Source organism: Colossoma macropomum, unplaced genomic scaffold, assembly GCF_904425465.1.
Source record: "Colossoma macropomum unplaced genomic scaffold, Colossoma_macropomum, whole genome shotgun sequence".
Lineage (NCBI taxonomy): Eukaryota > Metazoa > Chordata > Actinopteri > Characiformes > Serrasalmidae > Colossoma > Colossoma macropomum.
Genome location: NW_023494787.1, coordinates 26021505 through 26035326, shown reverse-complemented (window position 1 = coordinate 26035326; position 13822 = coordinate 26021505). Strand labels below are relative to the sequence as shown.

At 39.5% G+C, this 13822-nt stretch overlaps 1 protein-coding gene across 3 annotated transcripts in view; it reads left to right on the top strand.

Moving 5' to 3' along the window:
- Window positions 1-11591, top strand: part of sdc2 (syndecan 2) — a 33559-nt gene extending 21968 nt beyond the window's left edge. Inside the window, exons 2-6 of one of the 3 annotated variants that reach the window (XM_036566649.1) lie at window positions 6935-7046; window positions 7178-7341; window positions 8136-8265; window positions 9226-9411; window positions 11076-11591. In XM_036566649.1, the coding sequence (XP_036422542.1) occupies window positions 6935-7046; window positions 7178-7341; window positions 8136-8265; window positions 9226-9389 (570 nt within the window). In that variant the 3' untranslated portion in view covers window positions 9390-9411; window positions 11076-11591. Of the gene's footprint in view, window positions 1-6934; window positions 7047-7177; window positions 7342-8135; window positions 8266-9225 lie in introns of all 3 variants that reach the window. The other 2 variants (XM_036566647.1, XM_036566646.1) reach the window with 2 other exon arrangements.
- Window positions 11592-13822: the final 2231 nt, after the last annotated feature.

Below are 13822 nucleotides of genomic sequence, written 5' to 3'. Positions count from 1 at the left end.
GCCCCCGGCCTCCCCCCTTTCCCTTGCCTCTCTGAAAGACTATTAATTTGTTCCTGATTATGATCCCCAGCAGGGCAATAAAATCTCAGACTTGGAACAGCATGGCGATCATACCCCAATTATTCCATTTTTCTCAGTCTTCATTGTTGGAACCAATTTTTAAAAGGAGCACTTTTGTGAAAAATCAAATTTACGCAGTTTTCCCCTTCCCCAAGGCATAGTCAATCAGCCAAGACACGTTTGGTGTCTGAAGTTTACTTCTTTAGTTTTGCCTTGGAGCTATGAGGCTAATGAAACAACCATCAAAAGCACAGACAAATGCATTCTTTAAGATGGCTGGTTGTAGCTGTAGGATATGCTTTTGTCTATTTTTGAAGATAATAGTATATCATACAGTATCAGAAACCTACTTAACAACTCACCAATGTTTGTGCAATGTGAATTGATGGAGTACATGCACCCATTGTTTCTTATCTATATTAGCCTCATAGCTCCAGTGCAAAACTAAATGAGCCATCTTTGGCCACCAAATGTCTTTACTGATTCACTACAACACTAAACTTGGTTGGGATAAGGGGAAATTGGCAATTTGTGTACATTTAATTTATGTCGGACTGTTATTTTAAAGCAGGTTACTTTCTATAAGCAGCTCCCATGCATTTCATCTACATAATGTATTTCATCTAATTCTAGTCTTGATGCTTTGACAGTGATGATCTCCAGCTTTTATGTGAGCCATAAATTACAGGTAAGGTACTAACTTTGTAAGGTGGATATTGCCAGAAACACTCTACTGGGCTTCTCTAGTAGCTGACTGCTGTCCATTACACAGTATCACTTTTTCTTTTCCCATCCCCACAAAAAAAGCTGTTGCCAGCCGTTTTTCTCTTCAAAAATGATAAAGCTGACCTCATAAACACACTGCTGACTGATGGACCTGCAGGTTTCTGGAGTGGTGGCTAAGGCGTCAGTATTGATTGTAGTATAGATCTGCTCCTTACTGGCTTCATAGATAAACTTACAGGCTTCAGCACTTTGTTATTTTAAGACTAACACAGAGGAGAGGTATGTCTCATTTCTCCCTTGAAAGCTGTTTTTTTTTATCATGTTAGCCAGAGTGAGGCTTTAAAATTGTGTGCTGACTGAACAAAATGCAGGCTAGCAGAATAGGAGAAATTGTCTTTGCAAGCAATATTTACAATATTTGTTGAAATAAATGGCTGTTATAATTCACTGTGAAATGAAACCAGTGTGCATGCTCCTGCCAAAGTTAGGTTTATACGTCTCAGTTGTATCACTGTTTTACATTGAAACAAACTGAAAAAGTCAAAGTGCAGACTGGAACTAGTGTTGCACCAATCCGATACTCTGCATACATGGTATCCGACGATACCCAGAGTTTAGATATCAGAATCGGTATTGGAAGAGAACAGCTGGGATCAGGCCATGTCTAATTGGAACCCTTTGATACAGGTTCTAAATCAATGTTAATGCAATTGATTTTGTAACTTACTGTGAAATTAATAATGTAATTATTTATGAGCAAAATACATATGATTGAAGTACGCTGATGTGACAACATCAGCAGTTCAGCAGACTATAATGGATAGTGCTTGTGGGTAAGTAACAAAAGCAAAGCGTAAAGCTTTAGTTCCCGTTCAAGCAAGATGTAACATTGCAATATGAGAGCGAGAAGGCTACAAGGGATACGTACACTCGTTGGTTGTAATAACAGTGGTAAATTTAATTTATATAGCGTCTTTCTCAAACCCAAGGATGGTTGGAACATGAATCTCACTGAATGTTGGTGAAAACTGAAAGTTCCCTCTGTGGAAATCATGTTCAGGTTCATGTAAACTTTACGTTTACACAACGAAAGTAATGTTATTGAATTGCTGAAAGTAATAAATGCATTCTGATCAAGCTTATCTTGTCAACTCTTAAAGCTGACAACATGCTCTACTTTAGGTCAGATTTGGGGAAATAAGCCAAATATAATGATTGTGATTACCTATACAAAAGAATGCAATTAATCACATTTAATTATTATAATTAATTGATATGCCTAGTAATTAAATATAAACAGCATAGCAAAACGACAATAATCATTCTTAGCATCTGAATGTTAAGGTCTCTTTTAGTTTATTCCTTTAAGTTCATTTAAGGTACTATGAAAGGCATAGAGCGATTCTGCATGAAAGGCAATAGAGTGATAAGGAATGTCTGCTTGAGTAGCCTCTGACCCTTCCAGCTCTATCTCAAGAGTGTGCATGCACACCCACACACACACATACACGCACACACACACACACACACACACACACGCACACACACACACACACACACACACACACAGATATACACTTGTTAAGAAAAATGCTTTTCTTCTTGCTCTTGTTGAATTAGTATTGCAAACACTTGTCATCAGTGAGTGGGGGTGGGATGGGTGTGTAAAGCTTTAGTGCCTTTCCCGGCACCCTCCCCCCCTTTTGCGTTCCTCCCCCTGTCTCTTCTGCCTGCCTGCTTCAGCAGTAACATGGCTCATGGCAAACCATGCAGCGCACTGAGGGACCCCTTTCTTGCTTTTCAAAGGTTGCTAGGCATGAATGTGCAGTTTGACAGGCTTTTAGCGGACTAACCTGCAGGCAACAGATTGTCCTTAGCAAAAGTAATCTCTCTCGCTCCCCTGCGTGTTCTCTCTCTCCTCCTTCTTCTTTCTCTCTTTCTGTCCCTCTCTCTCTCTCTCTTTCTTTCTTGTGACATTGTTGCTTCTCCTTCTCATTCCTCCCTTACTTCTGTGTCTCATCCAGGTTCGCTATGGAAACAAGGCGGCCCCCCACTAGCTGCCTGTTCATTAGACCGCAGACGGAAGTAACTCCTGTGGCTGTATTCTAATAGGGGCCACAAAACTATACAGGCCCCTTTTATCAATGATTCGTTGCCAGTTTCTGTCCCTTTATGGCGTTTGTAGGATGTCCACTGAGCTTTCACCACCTCAGTTGCACCCCTTACTCTCTACAGTAGTGATGCACCAGAACTGACCCATTTGGCTGAAATCTAAAATGAAGTTCAGCACATAATACCGGAGATTCTGTTTATTTGCCTTTTTGGTACATTACCATAGTTTGAATAAGGTAATTTTGGTTCCTTTGAATGAAACTACAAAATAATGAAAAACTTTGAGACTGAAAAGTCTTTACTCTACAAAACATATATGGCAATGAGTAGATAAATAAGTACAATTGCTAGCTGGATATTCTGATGTTCTGATCAACAAGTTTGTTGGTTATTCTGATCAAGATGTTTGCTATTGACCTGCCATTTCCTTTTACAGATCTGAGTTACAGGGTAATTCCTGTTGCTGGCACTGATTTTATGCAAGGCAACAAAAAAAACAGCATAACCACTATTTCTAATTCTCACTACCAATGAAAAAGTAGTTTTTCACCTTTTACACTATTAAAAAATACAGAAACAGTCCACCTATTGTGTTCACAGTTTTTACTAGTTCAGCTGAAAACAGTGGCTGAAATTCCTGTGCTTCCCTGCTTCACACTGATCAAGTTCCGTGCTTATTCTTGCTCTTTTACCCTTGGTGTGGCACACAGGAGCCTGCTGGAAATCACCCACAACAAATCTGTATTGATATTTTCAGAGACTGCTGGGTCATCTGTGGTCCAGATTTGGCAGGAGTTTAATCAGGCGTCCAGATTGCATTTTGTTGGACCTTTGGGTGAATGTTAGCATTTGTTAGGGTTTGTTAGCGAGGCTGTTCGGGGGTTTGATGGTGGGTGGGAGTGGACACATGCAAGATGGGGGTGGAGGGTGTTGTCTTTGCGACTTTCTTTCAAATTGTGTGCTGGCAGATGTCCGTTTTAACAACAGAGCGCAGTACTGAGGATCAAAGGGAAGTAGCAGATAGGCTTATATGGCCGTGCTTTGTTGCATGATGCAACTGTCAGCTTCAGTAGGTTCCATGTCAAAGGGAACAGATACAAGCCAGAGCTTTTGTGGTCATATCTGTATTTGTGAACCTTTTTCTGCAGGTTGCAGTTCAGTTAAGTGGTGAGCAAGTTCTTTGAAGTCGGAAAACATGGGCGTTTTTGGCTTCCACTGAGAAAAAAGGCTATTTTCAGTTGTTTTGTCCGTGCCCCTTGGTTTATTGGGAGTAATACACAGTGTTTGCTGTACAACCTTGCAAACAGGCACATTTATTAGACAATGTGGTACAAAGCTGCATGGGAACCCTTGTATTAAGGAGACACTCAATACAGTGCTTATGTGTGCCCTACATCATTATCTCTGAGGCTTTGTTGTTGATTTGGATGGAATTTCTCATCTGCTCATTGTGTTGATTCAAATGTATAGCATTGACAATTGAATTGTTCTGAGAAAGAATGGCAGAGCTGGGAAGAAGTTAAGATAAAGTTGCTTTGAACAAATTCCCTCTTTGATCAGAGTCCTTGCTTGAATGGCATTCTTTAAGAAGTCAGTTCTGCTTTTCAGTGAGCCTGTTATTGTTCTGTTTTATCATCTTCTCCTTTCACCAGGTCTCCACCACATCCCTGCCCCTTTGTTAGCAGCAGAATGTGTTGCTTGTCTTAGAAGTCGCACACATATACACACATACACACACACACACACGCAGACTGACAAACAAGCTGACATACAAACCCACCAGCAAACATGCGCAAATCTACAAACCCACATCTTTATCAGCTGGGTGCTTTCGTCTTTTTTTAGCACACCGTTTCTTTTTCCCCCGTTCCCTATTTATCTCTCGCTCTGTGAGAAAACAGAAAAATGCCTTGACTCAACTTCATCGACTCTCTGACTTTATCAGCTGAAGGGATAAACAGGCTAACACAAAGCGCACTATCTGTGTTAGAAACTTTGGCCGCCTTGCACACAAACAACAAGGTGATGATTTAACATTGGCTGCATTGTGAGCCTTTTTTTTATAAAGCAGCATCAGTATGGACGTCAGAGGCTGAGTAAGGCTTGGTCTCAAAGGAGGTCGTCATGGAATCGTTGAAGCTATTCCGCTACACACAAAGACACACCGCTGATTCTCATAGGTGTAACCACTGCATACAAAAAGCAAATGGTCTATTCATATAGAGCACACCTATCAGAATACAAAATACTTGCCCACTTTTCTTTACCACTTAGAAGTCATAACAAAAAGCATGGTGTAATATCATAAGAATTATATCTCACTTATAGGTCAGGGAAACAAACTAAATGCTGTTGACCGTGCAAATTTTAAACTTGGAATTGATGCCACCTTTGTGTTAAGTAAAAGAACATACGGTTTGAGTTAATGAAAAGTTATCGTTGTGTACAGTCTTGTTTTATGTTTTAGTCTTGTTTTCATGCCATCCTTTTGACACTGAAACAAATGGAACATGCTAAGCCTCAAAAATGTTGTTACAGAATCCAAATCAAATGTAGATGCAATTCATTATGTAAGTAATCTTGTATTTATTTAGTCATTCAAACTAAGGAGTAACTGATCATTATTTTTTGACCAATTATGATTTCTTTATAGGCAAATTGACTGATTTTTATTGGCCTTTTTTAACCTGAAGCTCACACTGTGTGGGCTAAATGAACACATGAAATGCATGAACACAACTGTAGCTCAAAGTCATAATATAAATAACATTATGTACTTGTAAATGGGATAAACTGGCATTTAAAATTCTTAAATAAAAAAAAAGTTTACATTTTCAATTTAATAAGTCTGTTTAAATAGCATGAATTAAATCAAGTGCTTCATTGAAAGTAATAAGCGCAAGTTATGGATAATTATTCTACAGAATATTGGTACAGGTCTAGCAGCAGCATTCAAATAAGTTTGACTGCACTTACCTGGCAAACATTATTTTGGTCATAAAACTGCAACATGCTGATTGTGTGTTTGGAGCAAAAATGTGCTGGTTTCGATCTTCCTAGACTATTTTAAACATTTAAATATTTGTATAATGTAATATAGATTGAATGTATAGCAAAGTGACAGGAATAACGCTAGACTTGCAAGGGGTAAGCTCTCTTTTGGGATGGTGTTTTGAACTTTTTTTTTGTTATTGTGTTGTTGAGTTTAGTGAATAGGGCAGTTGTTATGCAGGTTTATGTTCTCGTATTGTCAAGTCTCCAGCCAGTTCCTGGCGTTTCAATAGGACACTCGCAGCACTGGAAGACAAACAGTCATTCCTCCGAGAGCCGTTGCCAGGGGGATGGAGGAGGGGGCAGTGACTCCTCTAATTTGAGAGAGAACATGTGGCACTGCTGCTGCTGCTGTCTGTGCCATAAACCAGTGACGAGTGTCACCAGGAAGCCTCTCCAGCACAGGCAGAATCTGCACTGCAGCACGCCATGGAGAGAACGGAGCCTGTTATCAACACAGCAGAATTTCATAGATAAGCCAAGGCAGTAAGCAGTATGTAGTATGACAGAAATAGCAGTTTCCAGTTTTGATTAGGCTGTTGACACAATGTCATGATTTTAGTATATCACAAAATACTGTAGGTTTAATGTAACAAAATTGTTTGATAGCGCAGAAATGTGGAAATGTGAAAAAGAAACGCAAAAACACCTGTGATGAGTAATGAAGACACAGTTTAGAGCTTTGGCTCTTAGTCTGTCTAACTCCTCCTCAGTGTTTAGGGCTTTTTAATCTTCCAGCATCTGTTTGGAGAACTCTCTATAGATTCATCCTTGAGCTGTGAAAATCAATGTTGTCATTTTAAAACGAAAGGTGGAGTTTTCTAGCATGAAATTAATATGGGATGTACAAATGCATCTAAAGGTGGTGATTGTGGTGATTTTGGAATGCAATAATTGGCTGGCTTTGTGATTCCATCTTGTATTCAATAATTGCCTGAAAAAATCTTTATAACCCATACTAAATCTATGCCATTTCTCCCTATAGATAGTGGTCTCGGCAGCAAAGTCTGTGACCTCTGATGACCTTTACCTGGAGGACACGGGTTCTGGAGGATACCCCGAAGACGACGATGACTTCAGCTCTGGATCAGGCTCAGGTAAGTCTTCGCTGTTCAAGGGAAAGACTTGTTCTTCGCCATCCAGCAGGCAATTGAACACATTACAAGACTTGAAATTTGGGGTCACTGGCCTACTGTGCTTTTTTTGATAGAGTTTGTGCTCCTTTCAGGTGCTGGAGAGGAAGTGGAGGAGGTAGTTACAGTGAACACACTCTTCATAGCGCCCAAAGCAGAACCCACACAGGACACGACCAAAGACTTCACACCCAGAGTGGAGATCTCCACATCCCGGGACATCCCAAGAGAAATGCCCAGGAAGCCTGTCAGGACAGAGGTTAGTTCAAGTCAATGGATAATACATTTATTTGAAGTAAAATTGACACTTTGCTCAACTGTTTATGAATGTATTGCTGAGTGAATGTTCCTAGGATTATTAGGATTAGGATGGGATTGGGATAGAAAACCTAAATAGCAAATCAAAAGTGGGTGTGATTTAGACCAGAAATTAACGTGTGGTGCTGGAGGTGTGCAACGGTCGTCTAAACAAGATGTACACCCGTTAATGGCACCCTTACAGAATGTAGTTCAGACAGCAAATCAGCAGCAGTAGGATTATGGCAGCAGCATTGGACTGAATCAAGTGATGAGAGCCAAAGTATTGTTGAGAATTTCATGACACATATTAACAGAAGAGTTACATGAAGAAAATTTCCAACTAGTAACAGTGAGGAACAGTGTGAATAAAAAAAAAATACAACAGCAGACTTTTTCCCATGTGCCTTATCAGTATATTCTAAATGAATTCCAAAATACAAATTTTTATGTATTGTAATGGAATGATTTACTGAATACATTTAGGCCAGTGTTTTCAGTATTTAGCCATCACTACCTTTTCAAAGTATTCTCCCTAACTCTGTCTCCAGATGTCTAAATTGTACATAGTGCAGCTTTAAGACTTACTACGTAGGTAATGAAATCTGGTATTGGATGACACAGAATGTTTGACACTCAGTATTATTGAAGTGTGATCTGAACTGTGATCACACAGTTAATGACGTTATAATCCCAGTGTGTTGTTACAGTCATTCTCTTGTGGTTCTAATGTGGGTTCCTCCTCTTTCTTCTCAGCCTCCGGCTCCTGTTACAGAGGACCTGCGCAAGAATCCTCTGACCAGCACCACCAGCTCCCCACGCTCCCCTGTGGAGCCCTTTGAGGTGCGCTCTGAAAATCTCTTCCAGAGGACAGAGGTTCTGGCAGGTATGTAAGGCTGCATTAGAGCCATTTTCTCTGTATTTGTTTATCCATGCTAAATCCTGGCCTTTTAATGATATCTCATTTTTACTATTAACACTTCCTTAATAGTACAGTAACATTGCTGAAGAATAAATAGATCATTTGTATTACACTGCCTGAATGCCATGCTTCAAATGTTTTCATAATTCTCATCTTTCAGTTTGAATGAGAGATCATATTTGATCAAAGCTGCATGGCATGGGTGAAGGTTACACTGCAGTTTGCAAAAAAGAAAGTAAAACCATTTCACTTCCTTTGTCTACTGAAGTGCATTTGATCAGGCTAATCACTTTCAGTGTGAGAAAGCCAGATCTTCTCTATTGATTTTCAAGGTAATATTACTGCAGCATTTTGAGATTTTCCCAAAGGGGTTCTTGCCTTTCTTTTTTTTATAGGCGCCATGCGCTTCCTTAAACTTCAGCTGCAGCCCTCACTGGGAGTTGTCAGAGTTCACAGAACAGGCCCCTCCATAATGCCTGCTTATTTCTCTCTTCAGAAGAGATGAAAAACACATATGGCGCTCGCTCCAAATAACTGATCAATTTCCTCAAGTTTACATTTAGAGGGGAAATATTAAAGTCACGTTAACTCTGCTCTGTCTGGGTAATATCCTGCACCAGACAGACTGGAAGCTGAATGAAGCAGCTTGCGCTGTGTGGGCTGACAGACCTTTTCCTGCATCCTGTCGCCTAGCTCTTCTCGGTGGCCCGCTAGCACTGTCGAGGAGGTCTTTTATCTAATTAGGCAATTAAGTGTGGCTTAACTAAGGAAGAGTGCAGCCTGCTTTTTATGAACTGTGGAATTATAGGGGAAACGAGGGCTCAGTCACATAACCCAATGGCAGATGATTATCGCTGACTTAATGTTAGTGAGAGTGCAAACATGGGGCTGACTTTAACCTCTCCTTTATTTCCTGTCTTGCAGCCGTCATTGCAGGCGGAGTTATTGGCTTTCTCTTTGCCATCTTCCTCATCCTTCTTTTGGTGTACCGTATGAGGAAGAAGGACGAAGGCAGCTATGATCTCGGAGAAAGGAAGCCCTCTGGAGCAGCTTATCAGAAGGCTCCCACCAAGGAGTTTTATGCATAGACTCCCTCATCCCCCCTGTCTCGTAAGCCAAGCTTCACCAACCACAATGACAGTCTCATATCGATGACGACAAACACGTTCACATAAAGATTAAAAGAAAGCAAAACAAAAACTGAGGAACATAAATAACATAAAGGAAAAGCTTTTGCGTAGAGTATTGTAATTAAAACCTTTTCTTTTCTCTTTTTTTAATGAAAAGCCAAGCAATGCTCATTTTACAGTAAATCTCAGTGTATTTAAACTTTTATTGTGTATTATTTGGGAAGGCTGAAAAGACAAAAAAACACAATCTGTAAAGGTGAGGAATTTGCATCTGTCTTCTGTCAAAGGAGCTGTTTTTAGTCGCTGACTACTTTTTAACTGTAGCAGTATGTATTTGTAAAGAAAAAAAACAATTTAAGGTGGAAATAATTGAATATAATTGTTCTGTATCAATCCTGTTTTCATTTTCATCATTATTTTGTCTTAGCATGTCTGATGTTGATCTTAAAGGTGTATCTCATTAATTTATCTTTTTCTCTGGTGTTTAAAAATGCCTTTCTGTAGTTTTCATTGAGCTCTTTTGTCTCTGGATTAACATTTAACCGTCAATGTAAATGTTCTCCCTTAAGGTTACAATGTTGTTTATTATTATTATTATTATTATTATTGTTATTATTATTATTATTAGCTCTCACATCAACTTGCTCTTGTGAACAATTTACAATGGAATTTTCTTTTCTTTGCAGAGCTTAAGCTTCATTCATCTCTATGCTAAGTTGGTGTTGGACTTTAAGGGGAGAGATGATGCGGCTTAAATAGGGCAAAATCTACCCATATAGAGCTGGAGAGGTTTTATTATTTAATTTAATCTGAATCTCATATGGTACTTGGTGCTCATCAGTTTAAGGCATGTGGAGTTGTGCAGGGAGATTATGGGAATTGTTCAAATAATTTGGTGCCCACCCTTTCCCCCCACTTTTTTCCTGTTCATGACACGCCGTACTGTCTCAGAGGTCCTAGTCTCAGTTTCTGTCATCCTAACTTCCACCTGGGTCCATTATGATTTCGTCTTGAGGTCAGATTAGATTTAGTCCATACGGATGGAAAATACTTGACTTCCAGTGTATTTAAGTCTTGTCTGTGGTTAGAAATAAATAACACACTTGTATTTCAGAAACCTATCTCTTCCTATAAGGGGGATGACTGACGTCAGCTTGGTGGAGCGTTTAGTCTAAGAGATAATGTTGTCTCGAAATTTAGGCTACAGTGACTCACAGCATACTTGCTTTGGGCTTTGCTTAAGCTGAACAGTCCAGACCTCTGCCCTGGCGTATTTGTGCCGCCATGCCTTTGGTTTTTGAACGTGGCTCAGCTGCCGTCAGACATGTAAGTGTCCTTTTGACAAAAGGTCTGATGCTTCTTCTGAGAAAGGCATGCATCTTCTGTAAATGGTGATCCAGGCCAAACAAAATGTGGAAGCTGTGTAACTCTTTAGACTCTAGGCTGTCTTTGGATGTGGAGTATTGCTCTTGTTAATCTTCTGGTGCTGATAATATGAAGGCCAGTAAGAAGCAGTTTGTTTTTCTTTCTCGTCTTTCCCCCGTCTGGATCTATATGAACTCGACCGGTCATGAAGGCATGCTCTCTAATGGATTCCACACACATTCACGCTTCTAACTTCCTGCGTCTTCTTGTTGTACCTAGCTGTTGCCAACTTCTCTGAGTGACTTTCCTGGCCTCAAACATCACCTAGCTCAGCTGGAGGTGAACAAAGGAAGGTACTGGAAAAAAAACACACAAGCAAACCCAAAGACTCATAGGATTCTCACATTGCTGTGTCATATTCATATTCCCTTGGCCACTTTTGAGTTTTCACATTTTATTTTTTTCTTTTCATTTTAGCCTTTAGATTTTTTTTTAAGTAAAGACCTGACCATCGCGTCCAATTGTTTTATTCATATATAAAAACATATAGAAATATATATAAATGTATATTCACAAAATGTTTTAAACCTTCAAAGTGCCTACCATTTGGAAATGTGCTTGTGTTTGTCTTGGTTGAAGGCGGTGTGTGTACATCAGAACGGCCAGAGCGATGTTGTGTAAGCACAGCTGACTGTATTGGTAACTTTTTTTTAGTCTTACAAAATGCAGACAGTATTGTATCTATAAGTTGAAACAACACTACTGAATAAACATTGTGGCCTAATTTTGACCATTTCTTGTCTGTTTCTTGCTGTCTTGCTGCTCTTAAAAATAAAGGTCTCTAAAATTCTTAGCTGGAATGCATGGTTCTGAAAAAAAACTTTTTATAGAACCTTTACATAAAGTGGAGGTTCTTTAAACTTTAAAAGGTGGTTCTTACACTTTCACATCTTATTTACAAAAATGGTTCTTCAAAGAACCATGCATCGAAAGGTTGTTTAGGGAATAAAAAGAAAGAACTCTTATTTGTCACCTTAATTGTTATTTATTTGTATTTTCTATAGCATGAAAATATGAAGTTGTGTGTGTGAGAGAAATACAAAGATATCTATAGCAATAGGCTTTGTAATAGAAAAGTAACAGTTATGGGGACTGATGCTAAACAGGTTTACATTCTGGGGGTTTACTCATTGTCCCCAGATCCTGTGTGACTAATCTTTATGAGTTCAGTACTGGGATTATCATGTTTGCGATTAATCCCAGTTGGTCTGTAGACTGGATTAAAGCAGTCATGGTAGGAACAGAATCAAATTATAACCTTTATAAACCTCACCAGTGTAATTATGTGAGAACGCATGGTGACACTGGATATCTGGATTTAGACTAAATTATTAAACTATGCAAACTGACTGAAGGGTTCTGAGAAATTACATGGTGCAAGCATTCACTGGTGGTGAAGACAGACATTGATTGTGTTAAAATTAGAATCAGATTAATTAATTGGTTCATACATTTTGGTGGTTTTGTTTGACACTAGACAGAGGTACACAAATTCCTTACTCGAGTAGATGTACAAATACTCATTTAAAAGTTTAAAAGTACCAAAGTATGAATTCTTAAAGTGTAACAGTAAAAGTAGCCCCCTAAAAAGGCATTGCTAATGCTAATCATGGGTGAAATGGAGAATTTTGCAAATAAATTTATCAAGCAATTATTTGCCTCTCTTCTTCTTCTTGTTATTTGGCACTTAATTGCTTGCTGGAAGGTCAATACAATTTCCATAAATATGTAAATTATACAGTAACAAATCTGAGTCTGAAATATAATGAGGTGTAATGAAATGTAGTGAGTGAAAGTCAAAGTCTCAAGTGAGTGAAAAACTCAAGTATAGATACTTTATAAGCACACTTTACAAAGTTGCTGCACTTTGTTATTTTCCATTTGTAAAACTAGGCTACATGTTTAGCTTCTTTCAACTGGTATGGTCACTACTGCTTTATTTGCTGTCTTCTTTGCCTTGTTCTTCAAAGTCTTTGTTTTGGGGGCTGGACAAAGGGTCAGGGCAGACTTTAGCCATGGCAGATGTACAGACGTGCCTTCCTCTATAGAACGAGATGTGTGTCAGCTGTAGCATCTGTCCCTGGGGCCCACTCGCTTTAAAACGCAATGCAGCCTCTCTCGGGCCAGCACCAGCCAGGGCCCTCCATATGCACATCTACTTATTCACAGCATCACACAGGACCCGGCCCACCATTTGCGTCTGTGTGCTTGCGTGTCAGAGTGCAGCCTGAATTTATAGCCCTCTGAATAGGTGCCCTATGTTTGTGTTTGCACTGGGGTTAGTATGTGCCCGTGTCAGAGTGTGCCTTTAATTTATAGCCCTCTCAATAGGGGCGTGAGTAGGGGGGAAGAGAGAGAGAGATAGAGAGAGAGAGAGAGGATGAGAGCATGGATGGGTGCATATGGGAAACAAAGGGGAATCGGGCCTCCTTTTTGGTTGACAGACCTAATTCAATAAAGAGGCCAACACTGGTTGCTAAACCATGCAGAAATTTCAAAGAAGTGGCATCCAAAGTAAACATACTGTCAGGCTTCATAAGAGGAGCTGGCTGGAGGGCAAAGCCAGGACCAGCACATGGTCATAAAGTCTACGCTGAAACAAGCTCTGTATGAGTGACAGCTCATTCAGTGTCATTCTACAAACTCTAAAATACTCTCCCCCAATCTCTCCATGACTGCACTCAAGGAGACCCCCTGCAAATGTCTTTGTTAAATGGTTAACTCCCTTTTGATGGTTTATTATGATGTATAGTTTGATATTTGTGTCAAATGGTCCCATAGCGTTAACTGATTTTCCACTGAAAACGCAGACTTTCTCAGGACATTCATAAAAAAGGAATTTGTGGGATGCTACGTATAGCATGAATAACTTTAAACCTATCGCAGTCCAATATACAGGACATTCCTGCACTAACATAGCTAACTTAATGTTTGAGATGTTCGTGCAGTTAGCAGTTAGCTAAAAC